Source organism: Xenopus laevis, chromosome 5S, assembly GCF_017654675.1.
Source record: "Xenopus laevis strain J_2021 chromosome 5S, Xenopus_laevis_v10.1, whole genome shotgun sequence".
NCBI classification, from domain to species: Eukaryota; Metazoa; Chordata; class Amphibia; order Anura; family Pipidae; genus Xenopus; species Xenopus laevis.
This window is the reverse complement of record NC_054380.1, coordinates 78,710,057-78,729,331: the sequence shown is the minus strand read 5'-3', so window position 1 is coordinate 78,729,331 and position 19,275 is coordinate 78,710,057. Positions and strand designations below refer to the sequence as shown.

Below are 19,275 nucleotides of genomic sequence, written 5' to 3'. Positions count from 1 at the left end.
GGCAGACAGTGTCGGACTGGCCCACCGGGATACCAAGAAAACTCCCGGTGGGCCCTCATGCTGCTAAACATTTGGCCTATTTCATTGCCATTCCCTATTTCTATACATCCAACCAATTATCCGCTGGCAGTGCAGGTAGACGTATCCACGGGAGGTGGTAAGTATAATATCAATATTCGGCTTTATTTAAACATACATTGTGGTATAGCAGCAGTGGGAGTGCGGAAAACTAACGCGTTTCGTGCCCCAAACACTGGAACTCTGAGGAAGTACCCAGTGTTTGGGGCACAAACGCGTTAGTTTTCCGCACTCCCACTGCTGCTATACCACAATGTATGTTTAAATAAAGCCGAATATTGATATTATACTTACCGCCTCCCGTGGATATGTCTACCTGCGCTGCCAGCGGATAATTGGTTGGATGTATTGGAGTACTCGGTTGAGAGTTACCGAGATCCCGCGATAGCTGCGGTGGACGAGGGAGAGAGGAAGGAGTGGGGAGAGCTCCGCCATCGAATCCTCTTTTGTTATCGATTCCCTATTTCTATGAAGCTAAATAGATGGAATAATAGTTTATAGTATGTAAAGAATAGAGACTAGAAGAATAGAGATTGAGTGAGGAGAGGAAGAAAAATAATACTGTGTGGGCCCCTGGTCTAAGGTTTTTGGGTGGGCCCCTGGTGTCCCAGTCTGACACTGATGGCAGATGTCCCTTGAACTATTTGAAGATATTTATAGTACTGATGGGTTAAATTTTTGCCAAGTTTGGCTACGAAAATGATGCCCCATAAACTCAAATAGAAGAAAAAAATTTGTGTGTCAAAACAAATTGTTGAGCATCAAAATAAATTGTCTCAGCAAAGTTGAGTTTTTTTTTTTCAGAGGAAAACTTTGATTCAAATTTGATTCAAATTAGATTCAGGTTTTGGGACTATTCTATCAAATTTTAGACATTCTAATTTTTTCATAAATAACATACTATTTGAATTTTGAATAAAATAGGATTTATTAGAGTTTTACAAAATTCGCATTACTCTAACATTCGACCTTTGATAAATAACATCCATAGTGTGCTTTTGTGAGTTTTCTTGACAATGTTTTCACCACTCATCCAAGCAGCTTCTTCAGTTCATTTAAACTGAAGAAGACAATCTGACAGGTGGTGAAACATTTTCAAGAAAACTCTGAAAAGTCCAGGAAAGCAAATTATTTAAAAAAAAAAAACTTTAAAAAAATAAATAATAACATTTCAAAAGTTAATAAACTCCTTTGTTTCTTTCCATAATGAGCACCATATATTAAGACTACCATAAGAAATAATTTTGTTTTTTTTAAAAAAAAAAAACATATAGGATTCATGTGCCATTAGCGTGGATTAATGATATCATGGTAAGAATCAGGTACAAGGTACTGTCTCGTTCCTACAGAGAAAGGACAAACCAGTCAAAAATGTTGATTATGGGAAACGGCATTATTTTGGAGATTTTTAATAACAGATTCAGGATAATAGCCATATTTGAATTTGGTGTGTAGATACTGTAAGAACGTTGTACTGTAAGATTTGTACTTTGGCATGGCACATACACTACATGACAATTAGGCCTGTATGCCTTCATGAACCCTTATATAAAAAACATGCATTTCACAGTAATCCAATACACTGACTGGTGAATCCATTTGAATCACTGATGATGTCAACCACAGTGAAACAGAGATAAGTTTGTTATGGTCAGCTAGTTCTCAGAAGCTGGACAGCACTGCTTGTTAAGGAAGACGAGGCACCATCCTGGCTATACTGTTCACTGACAACAGCAAACGAAAGATATTTCTGATTCAAAGAAAGAAGCCTTAATTCTGAATTCATTATCTATCGTTATTGTCCAGATTCTAGACCGGGAGAGCGACTGGTTCAAAAGAGGTGTTAATGAAGCCATATTTGTAAAAACTGAAGAACCAAGTTTGAATAGAGGCGGGGGGTGCAACATCTATTGTCTGCCACATACAACGCTGTTGGCACCTCTCAGTGAAAGGTTTAATGACCAAGGTTTCAAAGCTCCAATCATGCTAATACAATCAACACCTAACTTCATGACATCCTTGCTGATTATGATAAACTGATTGAGCAACAGTCCACGGTATTTATTCCCAAAAGATCTTGTTTACAAGTCATTCTGAATTAAGAAAGCCAGTTGGATGACTGGTGAAACGACTTCAAGAAAAACACAGCAAGTCCAGTTGATTTGACTTATTTTTACAGATATACTATGACCTGGATGAATGAGAATGCAACACATTGTTATCTTTATCAAACAGCAGGAATTTCATTCTATCGACACGTACTTGGTTATAGACAAGGTAAAAATCGAATTTAGAACAGAGTAAATCTGTTAAGATTTTTTTTTTACAGTTTTAAAGTTTGTGTCTTGAGCTGATCTATGGGAATGCAAAGCCTTCTAAGAAGAGAGAAAATAGTGCTTCCGGAAGAGAAATTTAGAGCAGAGAGTTACTGTGATCTCTCCCAGCAATTGATGTGACCCATCTCTGTGGGCATTTCCTGAGAATAGGATAAGGTCAGTTTAGTTACACAGACTGCACCTGCTGCTCTTGTGTTTTAACCAAATATAAGAGTGTCTATGAACACACATGTGATTCTGAGCATTTATAAACTGTACACTGGAATAAGCTGAATGGACATTGTGTACGTTTAACATCATAACATCTAAAATTGGCAATTAGTAAAAAGTAGTCATTTTGTTGGTATATGTGAGCTTAGGCGCCAAGCATGCATACTGTCAATATAGAATGCATTTGCATTTCTTTTTGTGATAAAGAATGAAGAAATCATTTTTGAAACATGAACCTTCTGAGACAATTTGCAATTGGTTTTCATTTTTTGCTATACTCTTATATCCCTTAGCAACCAGGCAGTGGTTTGAAAGAGAAACTGAAATATAAATAGGAGAGGGAACTAAAAGAAAGTAAATGAATAAAAATAAATTGTAAACTTACAGAGAAATCGTTTTTTGGCTGCCGGGTCAGTGACCCCCCCATTTGGGACCTGATGTAGAAGAGGAAGGCAAATAATTATTAAAAAATGAATAATGAAGGCAGATTGCAAAGTTACTAGGAATAGAACTTTCTAAAACATACCAAAAGTTTAATTAAAGGTGAACCACCCCTTTAAGGGCTGGAGAACGAGGGGTTTGTAAACCTGTTGGAACTATGTAGTGTTCTTTAGATAAATAGAGTGTTCTATTTCTATGTGCATAGACAGCTGAATACCAGCTCTAGCATCGAATGCTACAGATTAGAGCTTTGTCAATTGCAGGTATGGGACCTGTGATCCAGAATGCTTTGAATCTTCACATCTTACATCTGTTAGGAAATCATATACACATTAAATAACCCAAATAGGCTGGCTTTGCTTCTACTAAGGATTAATTATATCTTAGCGTTTGGATCAAGTACAAGGTACTGTTTTATTATTACAGAAAAAAGGGAAATCCTTTAAAAAAAAAACATTGATTATTTGGATAAAATAGATTCTATGGGAGTCTGCCTTTCTGTAATTTGGAGATTTCTCGATAACAGGTTTCTGGATAACTGATCCAATACCTGTACTGGCATTGTGCTATTGGCTACATGCAGGAATATTTTTGTGTAATGATAAGTGCATCACCCCCTATATTGGCAAAAGAAAAAATTAATAAAGATTTAGAAATACATATAAGATATTGGCTGAATTAAATTGGCAATGTTTATTGAAAACATGTTACCCAACAGCCCCCACCGCCACGAGAACCTAATTAGTCTGGAGAGGGTCTGACCAATGTATTGTGGGTATCTTAATGGCAAAAGTCTATTACAACAATACCAGTGCCATGTTGGAACTACTGTACCTTTGTGATGTTCAGATGCACAGCCAAAACGTAAACCTTTGTAGAATGTCTCAGTCATTCCTCTAAAGCTGCATGAGCAATGAATGCCGGCACCTATGATTTCCTGGGGTCCAGGAGGATCCAAAAATATGTATTCACTTACAGACTGTTCCATTAAATGACACACAGATGATGATGCAAGTAAATATATAAATTCAAGCATCTAGCATCTATTGGCAGCTTTCCTTAATTGCAAATCTATCCATACTAATACCTAAGGGATGAATGGGCATTAACATACTCAGAGAATAGTAAATGTGTTGTATGGACAGCAAAGTGGAGTCATATTTAGAATATTTGCCCTGTACAACTGGGGTCATGATTTTAATCCCTATCAGTGTGACACTTTGGGAACAGTGCATGGGTAGCAATGTAATCAAGTAAAGAGATAAGGCAGCACTGTGCTATATAAACCATACACTCCTCTTCTTGTGAATCAGACTAGAAATACATCAAGAGTTAAGCTGCTGATATTACACCATAGAATTGATATTAACATTACACTGCAGACATCTGAACACAGCCAAAAACAATACATGATCTATTTAGAGGATTTAAAAAAAAAATAGATCAGCTTAATGTGTATATCAGACGAATCAACGGCAGACAGGGTCCCTTTTCTTATAAAAAAAAAAAAAAGTATAGGTTTGGGGTTAGGGGATGTAAAATGTCCACCCCCAGGAATAATGGTTGCACCTGTGACTTGCAAGTCGCACCCAGACATGTGCACTGGCAGCATGAAACAATGTAAGTGGCCAATGGGAGGAATGGCAGAGAGCAGCCAGTGGAAGGAGAACGACAAGCGCTGCCGCCTTGCTGAACAGGAATGCAACCAGCTGCCTCTCCTCCTTCTACTCGCTCCGCACCCGCGTTATAAGATTCTCCCCGGCACAACCCCTTTTACCCACTCCCACAGCAGCCTCCGTGTCAGCAGCGGGACAGCAAGTAAGCGGCAAACACTGACTGGGAATCGCAAAGTAGTAGCAGCAGCAGCAGCAGCAGCAGCAGCAGCAACCTTATTGGGAAAAGTTAGTAGCGGCTGCAGCTGGTGACAGGTTGCGAGTGAATAACGCTCCACCTACTCTCGGCTACACGTCCTGCCCCGGCTGCTGCTGCTACTGGATCTACAAATGGCTTTTGTTCTGTGACAGCCGGAGCCCTGAGTAATAATCTCATTGCTGAGCCTGTGGGATGTGGCGCTGTCTCTGCGCCGAGATCTCAGTTCACCAGTGAGCGCCGTTCCCCTCAGCCCTTGTGCTGAACTCTGCGCTTGGGATCCGGACTCGCTGAATGAATTGCAAGTGTTGCAGAGAGGAGCTTGGTCCCAGTGTGGCTTGTCTTGTATACGGCCGTGCATTTCTGCGCTCGGGATCAGCACCTGCTCGGACGATCTAGTGGATGTGGCCGGCGGCTTCTCAGAGAAAGGCGCTAAGTGAGAATCGGTTGGCTAAAAAAGGAAAGGGGGAGGAAGTGTAGCTTGCAGGGGAGCCAGATTCAAGTAATAAGTGAAGTCACACGTGTGACTTGTAGTAAGACATCGCACAGGAAACCAAGTCGCGCACTAGGCAGGACGATCTGGCCGCTCTGCTTCTGAGAAAGGCAACATTTGCTCCTCCACATGTCGGTTCCCGCTGCTCATTGCACTGCTGTGTCCCCGGCTCCATCCCCTTAATCGCGTGTAGCTCGTCCTGACCCCGAGCGCAAGGCACTGCCACCCTGCCCGGTGTATGCCCCCAGCACAGCCTTCTCTGGGGATGCCATGCCCCGCAAGCACGGAGTTGGAGCCGGAGACGAGGGGGGCTCTGGCCTCTGGATGAAGAGCGGCGCCGGAGGGAGAGGCAGAGAACGATACTACGGTATGAAGGATGTGGAGTCGGGTCGGGGGAGCAGGGTGCTGCTTAACTCTAACCGGGGGGACGGATTGCTATTGCTGGGCACCGGGGATCATGCCGCCCGAGGAGGAGCGGTAGGTGTCTTGCACGACAGTCGCAGAGGGAAGCAGGGCGCCCGCATGAGTCTTCTGGGGAAGCCGCTCTCTTATAACAGCAGCCAGAGCTGCCGGAGGAACGTCAAGTACCGGAAACTGCAAAACTATCTGTACAACGTGCTGGAGAGACCCCGAGCCTGGGGATTCGTCTACCACGTCTTCGTGTGAGTAAAAACCGCTTTATTTCTATTCTATGGCTGCTTATAGAGTATATATATATATTATACACGGCCTCATGCCCACTCTCTCTAACTACCTGTTGCTGCTGCTCTACACCTGTACCTGGGCTGCCAGCAAAGACCAAGTAAGACATGTCTTTATTACATGGCCACTAATCAGTTTGATGCAGAATAGACACATCTTCAAGAAACGGTGATGTTAGCTGTGACCTTTAAGCAGTGTTTACATGCCATGTGTATAATATGCCCATGTGACATACAAATGCGCAGACAGTCCCCCTCCACTGTAGCATGTGATGCTGATGGGTGCCCATTCCATTCTGCACATCCCCATGCCTTATAAGTAGCACCCTGCTTCCTACTGCTGCTGCGCCAGGGGGCTCTGCCAGGCTTTAAGTCAGCAGGATCTTATAGTAGTAATTGGGCGGGTTACACATGTGTGATGCTCAGGCAGTAAAAAGATAGAGAGAGAAAAGCGAAAACCTCAAACTGCTGTTGGGCTGAGCGCCACCAGTCACACAATGCCACCCAGCCCCTGGCACCTCATAGTGAAAGTGCAGCTATCTCATCACTTTATTTTAACTGTACTTTCTGGATTGTTGAGGGCAGGATTTGGCTCCAAGCAACATTTTTATCTTCTTAAAGAAAGAAATTTTGCTTCATAGTTTCATTAGCCAAGAAGTGCTCCTGCATTTTCAGCACTTTATTAGCAATGTTCAGTGGGATTTCTAACCATTCAGCTTGTAATATATCTATGTAATGTATATATATATATATATATATATATATATATATATATATATATATATATATATATATATATATATATATATATATATATATACATATATATACATCCTTTAGCTTTTATTGATTTTCCTAGTCCTATATCCCACCTGCATGAGAAAATGGTTAGAGGTGCTGGGAGTTATGTATGTGAGGATTCATCAGTAGTAAACTAGTTGAGTAGAACCTAGACACACCTATTTCTCTCTTCTGCATCTTTCTGGTACAATCTGCAAGACAACCATTGAACACCCTCATGCTTATATCTATAGCGTAGCCCTGGAACAATTGTTGAAACAATTTTATCAGGAATAAATCCTCATTACGTGGATGTCATGCAAAGCCAACCCCTCTGCAGAGTTCAGCTGTAGAACATGTCGTCAGTGATCAACAGGTCTCTGCCTTGTACAGCAATTTCTGTGAGAGGAGCTTACTGCTCCATCCATCACCCGTACTTACTGCAGGAGCAATTGAATTGGAAGCTGAAGAACGTTTAATATCCTATTGAATCCAAGTCAGCAAGCTTTTTATGTATGATAGGAAATTCCCATTACAAAAATGTGATCAGCTGGCCTAAACTTAGCTGAGAAATGCCTTGCGCTGTGTGCAGGAGAGTACAGAATGACTGCAGCATTAGGCTGATCCCTAGGTCTCATATTAAAAGGCCATACGGGACTTTATATTGTTCTAATACAGAAAGAAAATAATAGGGGGCATCCACAAAGGTTGGGTTACCCTGAAATTAGAGTTAAAGTGAAGTAAAAGGTTTGTGCACGCCAGAAATTGTCTTAATGCCTGTTTTGGTATTTTACACAAAATGGGAATTTTAACGTGTCAGAGATTGGCATGATTCACAGATGGTACTAAACACATGGTCGAATTGGGGGGAGAGGGGTTCGGGTTTCCCACTGGGGCTTCCAACTCAGAGTCCCCACACTCCCTTAGGGGACCTCGTTCCAATTTTGACTCATCCAGAGGCTGCAACCCTCCCCCACCCTGCTTACTTTTTTTACTGCTGTCCTTTTGTGGCCACAATTAGGGGGAGGTCAGGGGGAGTGCAGCAACCACTCATAGTTTTCAGTAGGGACACTGGGGAGCTGGTCTGGGTCTCACAAGGGCTGGGGCACGCCACATTTTTTTTCCCAGTGTCCCGACAGGACCCTGACTAAAATCTTACTTTAGGGCAGAGAAAATGAGATTAAATTCACAAAACTGTTATATTGTAGTTGTCAAGTTGTGTCCCATCCTAGCAGAGGGATTCTGGGGTTCCACATGCACAGAAATTAGCATTAGCATTAGATGTGATTGTTCAGATCTTTGCCCAATTTGGCCTCCAAAACACAAGTTAAGATCTGATAATTTTGCCCCTTGCCTATTTATTATTTGATAATTGTGCCCCCTTGCTTATTTATTATCTGATCATCTTGCCCGGTTGGCTCATTGTTTTGCTACCATATTTTAGAATCTGCCCAAATACAATTCAGTTGTCAGGAGGCTGTGCTTGTTTATTTGCCTCCTATTTGGATGCCTGTGCATTGACATAACTCACCCTCCAAGCAGGATGTAGTTACACATCTAAAAATAATGTTACTGAAATTTAAATCTGATGTAATTGAAATGAAAAATTAGTCTTCTAGCTTGACATGACTGTCGAAAAGGAACGCTCTGTGCTGCATTTTCATTCAACAAGATAAATAGACTATTCCTGCCATGAGGCAAGGTAATAGCATTGCTTCCGGCCAGTTACAAGGGGTGTTAATAAGCCTGAAATCCGGCTCCACTAGTGCAGAGAGCGATATTGCAGTAGTGCAGTGGCCCACCTTTGACCTGCTCCGATGCTGATGTTTTGAGCGGGGGGGGGGGCGTGGCATCAGGGCTGGTAGTTGCAGTAGTTGCAGCAATTTAGCATACGTTGGAATTCTGGGGGGGGGGAATGCTGATTTGTGAGTAAAAAAGCAATTAAAATAGAATGGTGAATTACTATAAGACTAATGAGATTGCTAGCTATGAGTTATATTTACTACTGTTTATTTTCATCTGTACACTGACTTTATATAGCATCTATATTGATGCATACTGCATGACTGCAGACAGTGCCCATTGCTGTAGACATCCTTGATTAATTGCTAATTAGCCATCTATTTACTTGCAAACTGGATTTTGATACTCAAACTCGTGGGTTGTCATATGGCATCATGTTGCCACTTCCCCCCCTTAAAAAAACAGACGCACAAAAAATCCACATGTCGAATGGCTAATTATCAATTAGCATAGATGCAGCTTACGGCCTGGCTACACAAAATACAGACCGCAACATGCATCAAAACGAATTGCTAATTAGCTCTGGATGATGTAAATTGGATGTGTCTGGTTTTAAATATTTAAATACTATGAACTGCAGAATCTACCAAGTGGGCATAAAAGTACAGCTATGGGTTTATTTTATGCTTAAATGATGACTAAATGAATAAATGATATAAAAACCAGGGATCCATATTACAGGAAGAAGAGGAAAACCATACCTGTTGTTCCATACCTGTTGTTTTGTTGTGATGCTATAAATTCTGTTTCAGGTTCTCTTTTGACATTTGCCATTATAGCATGGTAAGATCAAAGGACCCTCACTCATAAAGCTTTAAAAGCATGAGATATATTTACAGCACAGGCATTTCAGATCTGAGGCCAGCAAGGTTTTTTGTAGTATAGCCCTTTCACATTTTGTTCAATTCTAGCCTTTGTCTCTCAGAAGAATGTAGTTGAGCTTCTAAGTAGCTGCAGTGTTTACCAGTTTGTGATCTACCTACTGCCATAAATGTATATAGTGCTTGGCCAGGGCTCTGCTTTGTAGAGTCTTTGTAACAAGTCAGGAGGCTTAAAAGGACCTGCAGTATTTGCTTGTAGCAAAGGTGGAGGCCTTTAGCTCTTCTTATTTCCCTACTGCTGAATTTGCATTTACTGTAACATATTATTTTGGTTAAGTTACAAGAACCACTAGCACCCAATTATTGTACCCTGCTACAAGTTACAGTTTTACTACACCCTGCCTCCATACCGTTTGCGAGGGCTTACCCCTGAATAATTAAGGTCTCATCTGGAGCACAGTATAGGGATGAAGCCTATAGATTTACTATAGCGCTACACTTGACTAAACTAATAATTTAGTTAAATCACTGCAATATCCATATCATAATCATATCTGGGTGTTTCTAAGCATTTCTCACATGTACTGTCTGTTCTGATATAATAAATCACAATGGTCCCATTAAAGGTGGACTTACTGGAAAGTAGGCGGAGTCTCTGGTGGATAAGAGGTTTGGCCTAAATAACCCTTTTTATATTCAGATATTGGGACTTGGGAGGTATGTCCCAGAAGGATGAAGCAAAGTTCTTTATTGGTTTTACTGCTATTCAAACATTTCGGCATGATTTCAATATGCAGAGCTGTCATAATGTGAATTTGTGTTGTCGTAGGCAAGAAGAGTATATATATGTATATATGAATATATGAATACCTCTAAAAGCTCTAAAAATGTAATTCCTTCGCACAATTACTAGTGAAAAAAAATCAGAAAACCTGAAATTAGTTAAAATGGTCCCAGCGCAGCTCCCATTGATTTCTATACAACCGCAACAACTTTTTTTATATGGCGAATTTTTGTATTAAATGTTTTCAAGGTTTTTTCATTTAATAAATCTCAAATTTGTAGAGCTTTTAAAAAAATATAGGAAAACCAAAAAAATGTCGAGATTCGTGGAAAGAAATTCAATTACTATATACCCCTGTGTGTAGAGTGGCACCCCCACCTATATACTGTATTTGCAGTACAATGTTCACATACCTCCACTATCTTCTCAGCGTTACAGATTGCATAGCTCCTAACATATGCATGTTTTAGTTTTGAGAATATAAGGTAAAGCATTAAGGATTGGTCTTAGACAGAAAACAGGCAGGTGAACAGAGTACCAACGTGACTTGGCCCGGCTCTGTGTACTGGTATCAAATTGTACACAGGTGAAAGTGTTAGAAAATCCTAGAAAAACACTTAGAAAAATACTTGTTTTTCTTTTCTGCCAATGAGCTGGAGTGGCCATCCACACTGCTCCTATCATATGTTACTTTCTCCATAGATGGGAAATAGAACAACACCCTAGAGCTGTTGCAGTCTGGGGGGAATCCTGTTATTGAAGTGAATTGTTCTGACAGCTTCCATTCATGTATGAATGCAAATATGCAGAATATGAATCTTTTGTGAGTACGAGTTATGCCCTTACATTTAAGGGAAAAAGGGAAAATTACTCAATAAAGATTGGGTAATATCTGTTTATATTGGTTATTTTAACTCAGAAAAAATAGTTTTGCTTTTGTACAGCAGCCAGAGTGCTGATAAAATGTTTGTATTAAAATTAAGGTATTTTTCCAGTTGCCATTTTTGGCTTAGTATGATGTATCTCCGGGAATACCAGTTTGTACACTGGCACACTTCAGTAAATCAGTAGGAGCTTTGCTACATAGAAGGCAGGGACACACCATAACCATCACCATAAGGTATGGAGAGTTTGCTAAGGGAGTCCTGCCAAAGGATTTTGCCTCTGCTGAGAGTAAGATGGCAGCACAGTGTTTAGAAATGGGTAATATATATGTAGGACATAGGTTTACTAAGTCCTGGTGGCTCTAAATCCCTACACTTCCTATATATCTAGTTACTTTATTTACATATTTCAGTTTTGGCCTACAGGCCTTATGATCACTTCCTGCCACACTGTAACATAGTGTCTGACTAGGGGTGGATCTTCCTCTTTGGCTTCTGTTTGCTGATTCAGCTGCATCTGTTCTCGGGAGTCTGGGTACCCCAAGACCTAGTAAGCTGTTCAGCCCTAGAGGGACCAGTACCTATAGTGATAATTCGGGGACCCAGTGAATGAGGCCATTTAGAGACAGGTTAATTCTTTAATAGTTTAAGAGTGGGATAGATTAAATAGCATGAGCAGCTTGTGCTCCTACAAGGATTGTAGTAGGGAGTAGTTCTCCCCTAGGCTTTGAATCTCTGCCTATAGTGAAGGGACTGCAGCTGAATAGGGAACAATCTTCCTGATTATTCCATTGCATAGGATCCAGACCACACCTGGGTATTTCATCCTAGAGGTGTACCTACAACTAACCTATTTCTTCCACATGGTGTGACATCTTGCTGTCTCTGCCTGACTATCCTGGCATATTAACATCTGTATTGCTTTGCCTCTATGGATTGTGAGTATTAACTCCCTGTGGATCATTTGTCTTGGACAAATAAACTGTTGTTATATTGCAAGAACCCCCTGGCGTCCTTATTTTACTTTTAAGCACAGTAGTCTATGGGAGTTGCAGTTTCACTACCCCCATCCTTCATTTTTCCCATTTATTGAAGGATCAGCCTGAATGTTAGAACCAATTGGTTCAGCATATAAATGATGTGTTGAAAATGGTTTACGCCAATGGCTTTCATTAAAAATACCTGTTATTTTTGTAATCTAGTACAGAATTATACAGCTGAATTCATTTCATTTTATTTTTATATGTAATCCCATCGCATTGGCTATTCAAAGCAATTGTAGAAGACAGGTAATCAACTTCTTTCAAAATAATAGAAATGGAACCCAAAATACTTAGAAGTTAGTGTGAGGAGTTTGATTGGTGAAACAGAGTTATGATCTGGGTGTTTCTGGGGACAGAACAACCATGGCTAAGATCTGTTTTTTAGATCTGGGTAGGCATCTCTGGGAGAGTCTAGTTTTACTGAGCTCATTCCTGTGATTCCAGAGGGAGGAAAGGTTAGTATAGTAAGAGTAAAACAAAACAATGTTCCATTTGTAAGTTATATACAGTATGAGTGTAGATAATAAGGAATTTAACGGTTTTACCAGATGAAACCAGATAAAAATATCTATAACTAATTTTCAGTACTGTTATTCTGGCTCATGCTGAATACAGTAGTATATTTCCTTATTTAGGACAAGAAATCTTGGGGCGCTCTAAATGTTAACTACCACATGCCCCTCCATGAACACAAGTGTGTAGTACTAAAATCATTTATCTTGTATGCACTACACAAACATTTTTTTCCAACCACAGTTATTATCATACAACCTCACTACCTATTTTTGTGAAAAAGGAGTGTAATTGTTAAGGAAACAAACCCTGCAAATGCAGAGGGCCCTGAAACCCTAGGCAGCCAAGGGGGCTTTGACTAGTAAGCAGCCAGCTGAAATAAATGTTTATGGAAAATGTCTTGTTTATGGGAACCAATTATTTTGCTGTAGGGCCAAATGAGTAGTCAGTTTACTGCTGTGATGTTTCTGTAGGAGGTAGGTCATATATTTAGTAAATAAATCACAATATACACTGCAAGTCATCCAAGTATCCTTCTAATTCACATAAGTCTTTGCACAAGGTATGTAAGTTACAAAAATGTATATGTTAAGTTACAAGCTATCAGTTTGCTTCCTCGCCTCAGATCAAAATTTTGGCAAGGACCTTGCAGCGTCCCTGTCACTATTCTCTATGCTGTCCTGATTCTGTTTTCATTTATTGCATATAATAATTGTTATTAGTATCAGACCTGTATTTGTGGAAAGGCCACCTAGGCCCGGGCCTAGGGTTGCAGGATTTTAGGGGGGAGGCATGCCACCCAACCACACCCACATTGGTTGAAAAACATTGGATATGCGCTGGAGATACAATCAGTTTTTTAATTTCCTGTGTGCCAATCCCCATTGCTCCAGTACAGATGATGAAAATTTGCACAAATAAAGAAGAGGGGACAGGGGCGACGAACGGCAGTGGGCCTAGGGGCGCCCACCATGTAAATCCAGCCCTGATTAGTATAGTGATTTTTGAGATAATCTGTGCTTATGTGTTTGAGCTCCACTCCCAGCATTTTGCGTGTGTATGCTCTAGATTCCTTTCTTTTTTTCTTAGGGGTTTAAGGCTTAAACTGCAGAATTCCTCTGTATATTACCAATTTGCTATTCCAATATGCTAGCCATAACCTTTTTTTACATGTATGCTCGTTCTCGCGATCTACAATGAAATTAAAACATTGCTTCAAATGCTGCCTGCGTGTAGAATGCAAATACCATTCGTAATTTTCATAAATTTTGTCTCAGAATCTAAACCATTTAAGTGAATCACAATAAATAAAATGACATTTTAATGATAAGAAGTAAACAAAACTATTCATCCATAAAGTGTCACATTGATGTTTTAATTAGCATTGAACTGATGTAATCATAGAATATGTGAAATAAACACTGTTTTGTAGTTTATGAGTCACTGAATTGTAGGTTACTCTCAGTGGTGTAAGTATAGAGGAAGCAGACCCTGCAGTCGCAGGAGGGCTCGGACTGTGGGGTGGAAGTGGATGGGAAGATGGGGATCAGAGTGTGCTGGGCCCCTCTGAAGATTTTTTTGCAGGAGGGCCCAGCGCACTCTAGTTACACCACTGGTTACTCTGATCTAATCTGATCACTAATGATTACAATTTTTGTCTCGGTGTAATATGTTATGAATGCTGTATTTTATATGTGTGGCCAATAGCCCCATGGGATGCTTGATTGGATGTTCCAGACTTGAGACTCTGTGTTGTTGCATTTAGACTATGTATTCTTAACCTACTGGTCACAAACCATATATGATTCCCTATGCTACTTAGGGTGTGATGATTTTCTATAAATAAAAATTAAACAAGAGGCATAACTAGTTCTAAACCAGTTAGGATCCCCAGATATAAAGGTTAAAATAAACAGTTCAGGCAACAACAAAAAAAGTAGAATAAAAATCAGCTAAAGAATTCAGATATTAGCAAGGATCCAGGAAGAATGGCATGATGAGAATCTGTTCAATCAAATTGGAAGGGTTTAAATGATGGAGTCTTTCAGCAGGAACCCCAGACTCACGTACAGCATGAAGGGCAGACTTGTCACTATAGAGGAACAACATTCCATAAGCAGCTCTGAACTTTTTGCTGTGAATGATGGCAGTGAAATGCTACCTATTGATCCCTGCACTTCAGGAATATCTTCAACACTGAGCTATTATCGTTATTATTATTAATAAAGTATTTGTAAAGTGCCGTCGTATTTTATAGTGACCAAGCTCAAATTCTTAAAGAACTGCAACATGATTTCCCTATTATAGACTTGGATTTACAAGTGTAATTACATTAATAGGGTGGGTGTGTTAAATAACAGAAACAGGGCAGGGTTGTTTATGCAAGGAAACAGGTTTTTCCCATTTTTGTGCCAGGTATTTTATTTAGGTTAGACAAATGTAGCATCAATTCATTTAGACAAAATGTGCCAGTGCAGTGTCTAACCAAGTTCTTCTACATGCCTCCCCTTGCAAATGTAATAAGGGGTGCAAAGCTTGTGCCCTTGTCTAGTATCCCTTACCAATTGGCAAATGACATTTACAGGTCACCTCTTGAAAGCAGACATCTGATTGCAATGAATTTGAATTTTTACCTTAAAGGTGTAAAAATAAAAAATGGCTAAATAGATAGTAGAGGACATTATAGACAAATAGCAGGGGACCTTTTTACCCATAAAGAGGATAACCGCACCAGACGCTACCCCTTCAGACTTGAGGAAAATAACTTTCATTTTAAGCAGCATAAGTGGTTCTTCACAGGAGGGCAGTGAGTTTGTGGAATGCCCTGCCAGAAGTTGTGATGGCTTATTCTGTTAATGTTTTTGAGAGTGGCTTGTATGATTTCTTGGACAGACATAATATCAAAGGCTATTGTGATACTAAACTCTATAGTTAGTATAGATATGGGTATATAGAATTTGTGTGAAGGTATGGAGGGGTGTGTGTGTATGGATGCTGGGTTTTCATTTGGAGGGGTTGAACTTGATGGACTTGTTGTCTTTTTTCAACCCGATTTAACCCGATGTAACTAATAACTATGTATAGTATGTGCAAAATAAAAAATGTTTCTAATATAGTTAGTTAGCCAAACATGTAATTTATAAAGGTTAGAGTGACTGGATGTCTAACATAACAGAACACTACTTCCTGCTTTTCAGCTCTCTAACTCTGAGTTAGTCAGCGACTATAAAGGGGCCACATAACTGTTCAGTGAGTTTGCAATTGATCCTTAGTATTCAGCTCAGATTCAAAAGCAAACAGTTATGACCCATGTGCCCCCCACTCTCAAGTCACTGATTGGTTACTGCCTGTTAACCAATCAGCGGAAACCAGGAGAGCTGAAAAGCAAGAAGTAGTGTTCTGGCTATTATGTTAGACCTTCAGTCACTCCAGCCTTTATACATTACATTTTTGGCTAACTAACTATTTTAGAAATATTTTGTTATTTTGCACATCCTAGCTATCTACCCAGTTTTTAGTTTTATATAATATTCCTTTAACCTGTTAGTGAAATACTGTACTGTCATAAACCCTTCAGCAACTTGGAAAATATCCACCTTCATCAATTTCATCCAAATTATGCAGCAATGATTCCTTCTCTTAGAAGGTGTGATGCCACGCTGCATACAGGGAACAAAAACTATGAGGCTATTTTTTAAACTGTATGCCTTATTTAAGATGAACATTTTGAACCTTATTTAATTTGGTGATTATTTATATCATATTGTCTGTTTTGTGTACAACATATAATTAAGTTTTTTTTCTATGCATATTTATTTTTATAAATATGAATGGGAGCTCTTGAAAAAAATGAAATTTCCTAAGGATAACAAAGCAACACGACTACCTAATCATAGTCACTGCGTCTTCCATATCAATCTATATAGATCAAGCATTATAGCAGCCAAGGCAAGCAATATGGCAGCCATTCCTCCATTCATGTACAAACATGTTCCTTTTAACTGAGAAATCCTTTCTATTAAGGATCCCATCTAAACGTTTACTCCCAGTACATGAATCTTTTATGCAGAACTCTTAAGGCCTGGCATTAGGGAGGTATTAATCTGTAAATTGCAGTTGTACTCAAAATGAGGAATCAGCCTGAAGACCAGTTGTGGAAGGATTTTGGAAGAATGCCTGTTTTTCTCCTAGTTAGTGCTGGAAGCCCTGCACATAGATTACACTAAAATTGGTAGTGGTGTTGTATTTATACTTGGTACTATGGCTAATAAAGCAGTGTTTTCATGCAATTGTATCCTTGCTGTAGGCTAAAAGGGGAGCTGTGCACTTAAACTGTAAACACTTGAAAAAGTTAGCTGTAACATGCTAAACATCAGCCATTAGTTACACCAATGTTTTTCATGATATGTTTGTTAACATATCACTGTTTGCTAACATATTACAGGTATGTTATCCGTTATCTGGAAACCCATTATCCAGGAAGCTCTGAATTACTGGGAGGCCATCTCCCATAGGGGCAAATTCACTAAGATTCGTAGTTGCGCCAGGCGTAACTTCGCCGCACTTCGCCAGGCATAGTTTCACCAGCGCTCCGCAAATTCACTAAAATCCGAAGTTGCGCTCAGGGGTAGCGTAAGGTTGTGAAGTTGCGCTAGCGTTGATTCGCTAAGCGAAGCGAAGTTACGCTAGCGATGGTCACATGTGCCCCCTATATAGTTAAGTTGCCATGAGTTAGGAAATGTAGGGGGGAAGGAGGCTTTTTCAGCCTATCATCCATAATATAGAAAAAACGCCAGCGTTTTTTGGGACTTAGAAAAATTTGAACTTTTTTTGAAGCAATCCCTATCTACTCTATTGCGCTTTGCCTGGTCTGAGGTGGCGAAGGAAGTCTAACGTAAAAGGTAGCGTTAAGTACAATGCGCGCGTTAGTGAATTTGCGTAGTTACGTCCGTTGCGAAAATTCGCCAGGCATAAGGGTGCAAAGTAACACTAGCGAATTTACGCCAGCGTTCGTTAGTGAATTTGCGAAGTAACGAAAATGCCCAACGCTAGCGAATTGACGCTAGCGTTAGGCGCTTCGGCGCTTAGTGAATTTGCCCCATAGACTCCGTTGTAAACAAATAATCCAAATTTGTAAAACCTTTTTCTCTGTAATAATAAAACATTACCTTGTACTTGAGCCAAACCAAGATATAATTAATCCTCATTAGGGGCAATAAACCAATTGGGTTTATTTAATGTTTAAATGATTTTCTAGTAGATTTAAGGTATAAAGATCAGTTATCCATAAAAGACCAGGTTCTGAGCATTCTGGATAACAGTTCCCATACCTGTAGTAGTTACTGACTGTGCTGCAGACAGTCCTGTAAGGGTGGATGAAGAGGATATATTTTCTTAGGAACACTTAGGGGCAGATTGATCAAAGGTCGAATTTCGCCGTTATGTGAATTTTTATTAGCTGTAATAAATTTGAATGTACTTACAACTCGATTGGGAGGTTATTTATGAAAAAAATTGAACGTCTAATATTCAATCTAATATGAATGACCTGAAAATTAGAATCTAAAATTCGAATCGAATTCGAATCAAGTATTCCTCTGAAAAAAAATTGAATGTCAGGAAGGCAGTTAACATCTTCAAATAGTTTAACGGACCTCTGCCATTGAGTTGTACAAGAACTTGACAAGTTTTAGGTGGCGAATATTCGAATTAGAACTGTTTCCACAGTCAAGATGTGATAAATCTCACTTTCAAATTATTATTTTTCTTCATCAAGGTTTATGAAGGTATTAACCAGTGAAAATTATGCTTCTCATGGTTCTTTGTGTTCAGGCTGCCCCTTGGGCAGGGTTTCACTGGCAGGATCCACTTGGCAGTATGTGAAGTAGCTGCCCAGCGCTGAGAGATACAACTCACTGAAAGGAAAGGGAAGATGCCAAACAGTTTTAACATGTTTCTTCACTTACTGGTGAAACAATAATGCTTGTTGTCAGTGCTTGTTGCATTATTCATTGCTGGGCAAGGACTCAGACTGTGGTCATGGAGGAGCACCTTTCTGGAAAAATGACAGTAACAGTCCCTGTTAAAAAAAAGTACATACAGTAGATTGTCTAAAATGTTAATTTTTGTATCAGTTAGTTGGTTGTTCACCTTCAGACACTTTTTTTTACAAACAAAATAAACTTACTTTCTATTTTCTATGTGTGACCATTTTTCTGATATTGAAGTGTAAAATTTCATTTTTCACATTCTAAAGCAGCTCTGGGAGAGGGGGGGTTGCTGACTTTAATTTTATATTGATACATTTAGTTGATACATTTATTTGTCTCTGCTGAGCAGGATCTCTGAGTTTCATTAAAATCAGCTGTTAGAATTGATACAGTAGTTACTAATATTCCACAGATACTGCTGAGAAATCAACTAATTGTATCAACTAAATATATATATAAATTGTAACAGTTCAGACTTCCTGGATCACTGAGCTGTCAAACTAAAATACTAGAGACAGGAAAATTAAAC

The 19,275-nt window shown here is 39.6% G+C and overlaps 1 protein-coding gene across 3 annotated transcripts in view; it reads left to right on the top strand.

Annotated features, from left to right (window-relative positions):
* The first annotated feature begins 5,001 nt into the window (after positions 1 to 5,001).
* kcnq5.S (potassium channel, voltage gated KQT-like subfamily Q, member 5 S homeolog) overlaps positions 5,002 to 19,275 on the top strand; it is a 263,575-nt gene continuing 249,301 nt past the window's right edge. For all 3 annotated transcript variants that reach the window (XM_018265498.2, XM_041564678.1, XM_041564679.1), the window contains exon 1: positions 5,002 to 6,089. In XM_018265498.2, coding sequence (XP_018120987.2) covers positions 5,698 to 6,089 — 392 coding nt within the window. In that variant the 5' untranslated portion in view covers positions 5,002 to 5,697. The remainder of the gene's footprint in view (positions 6,090 to 19,275) is intronic.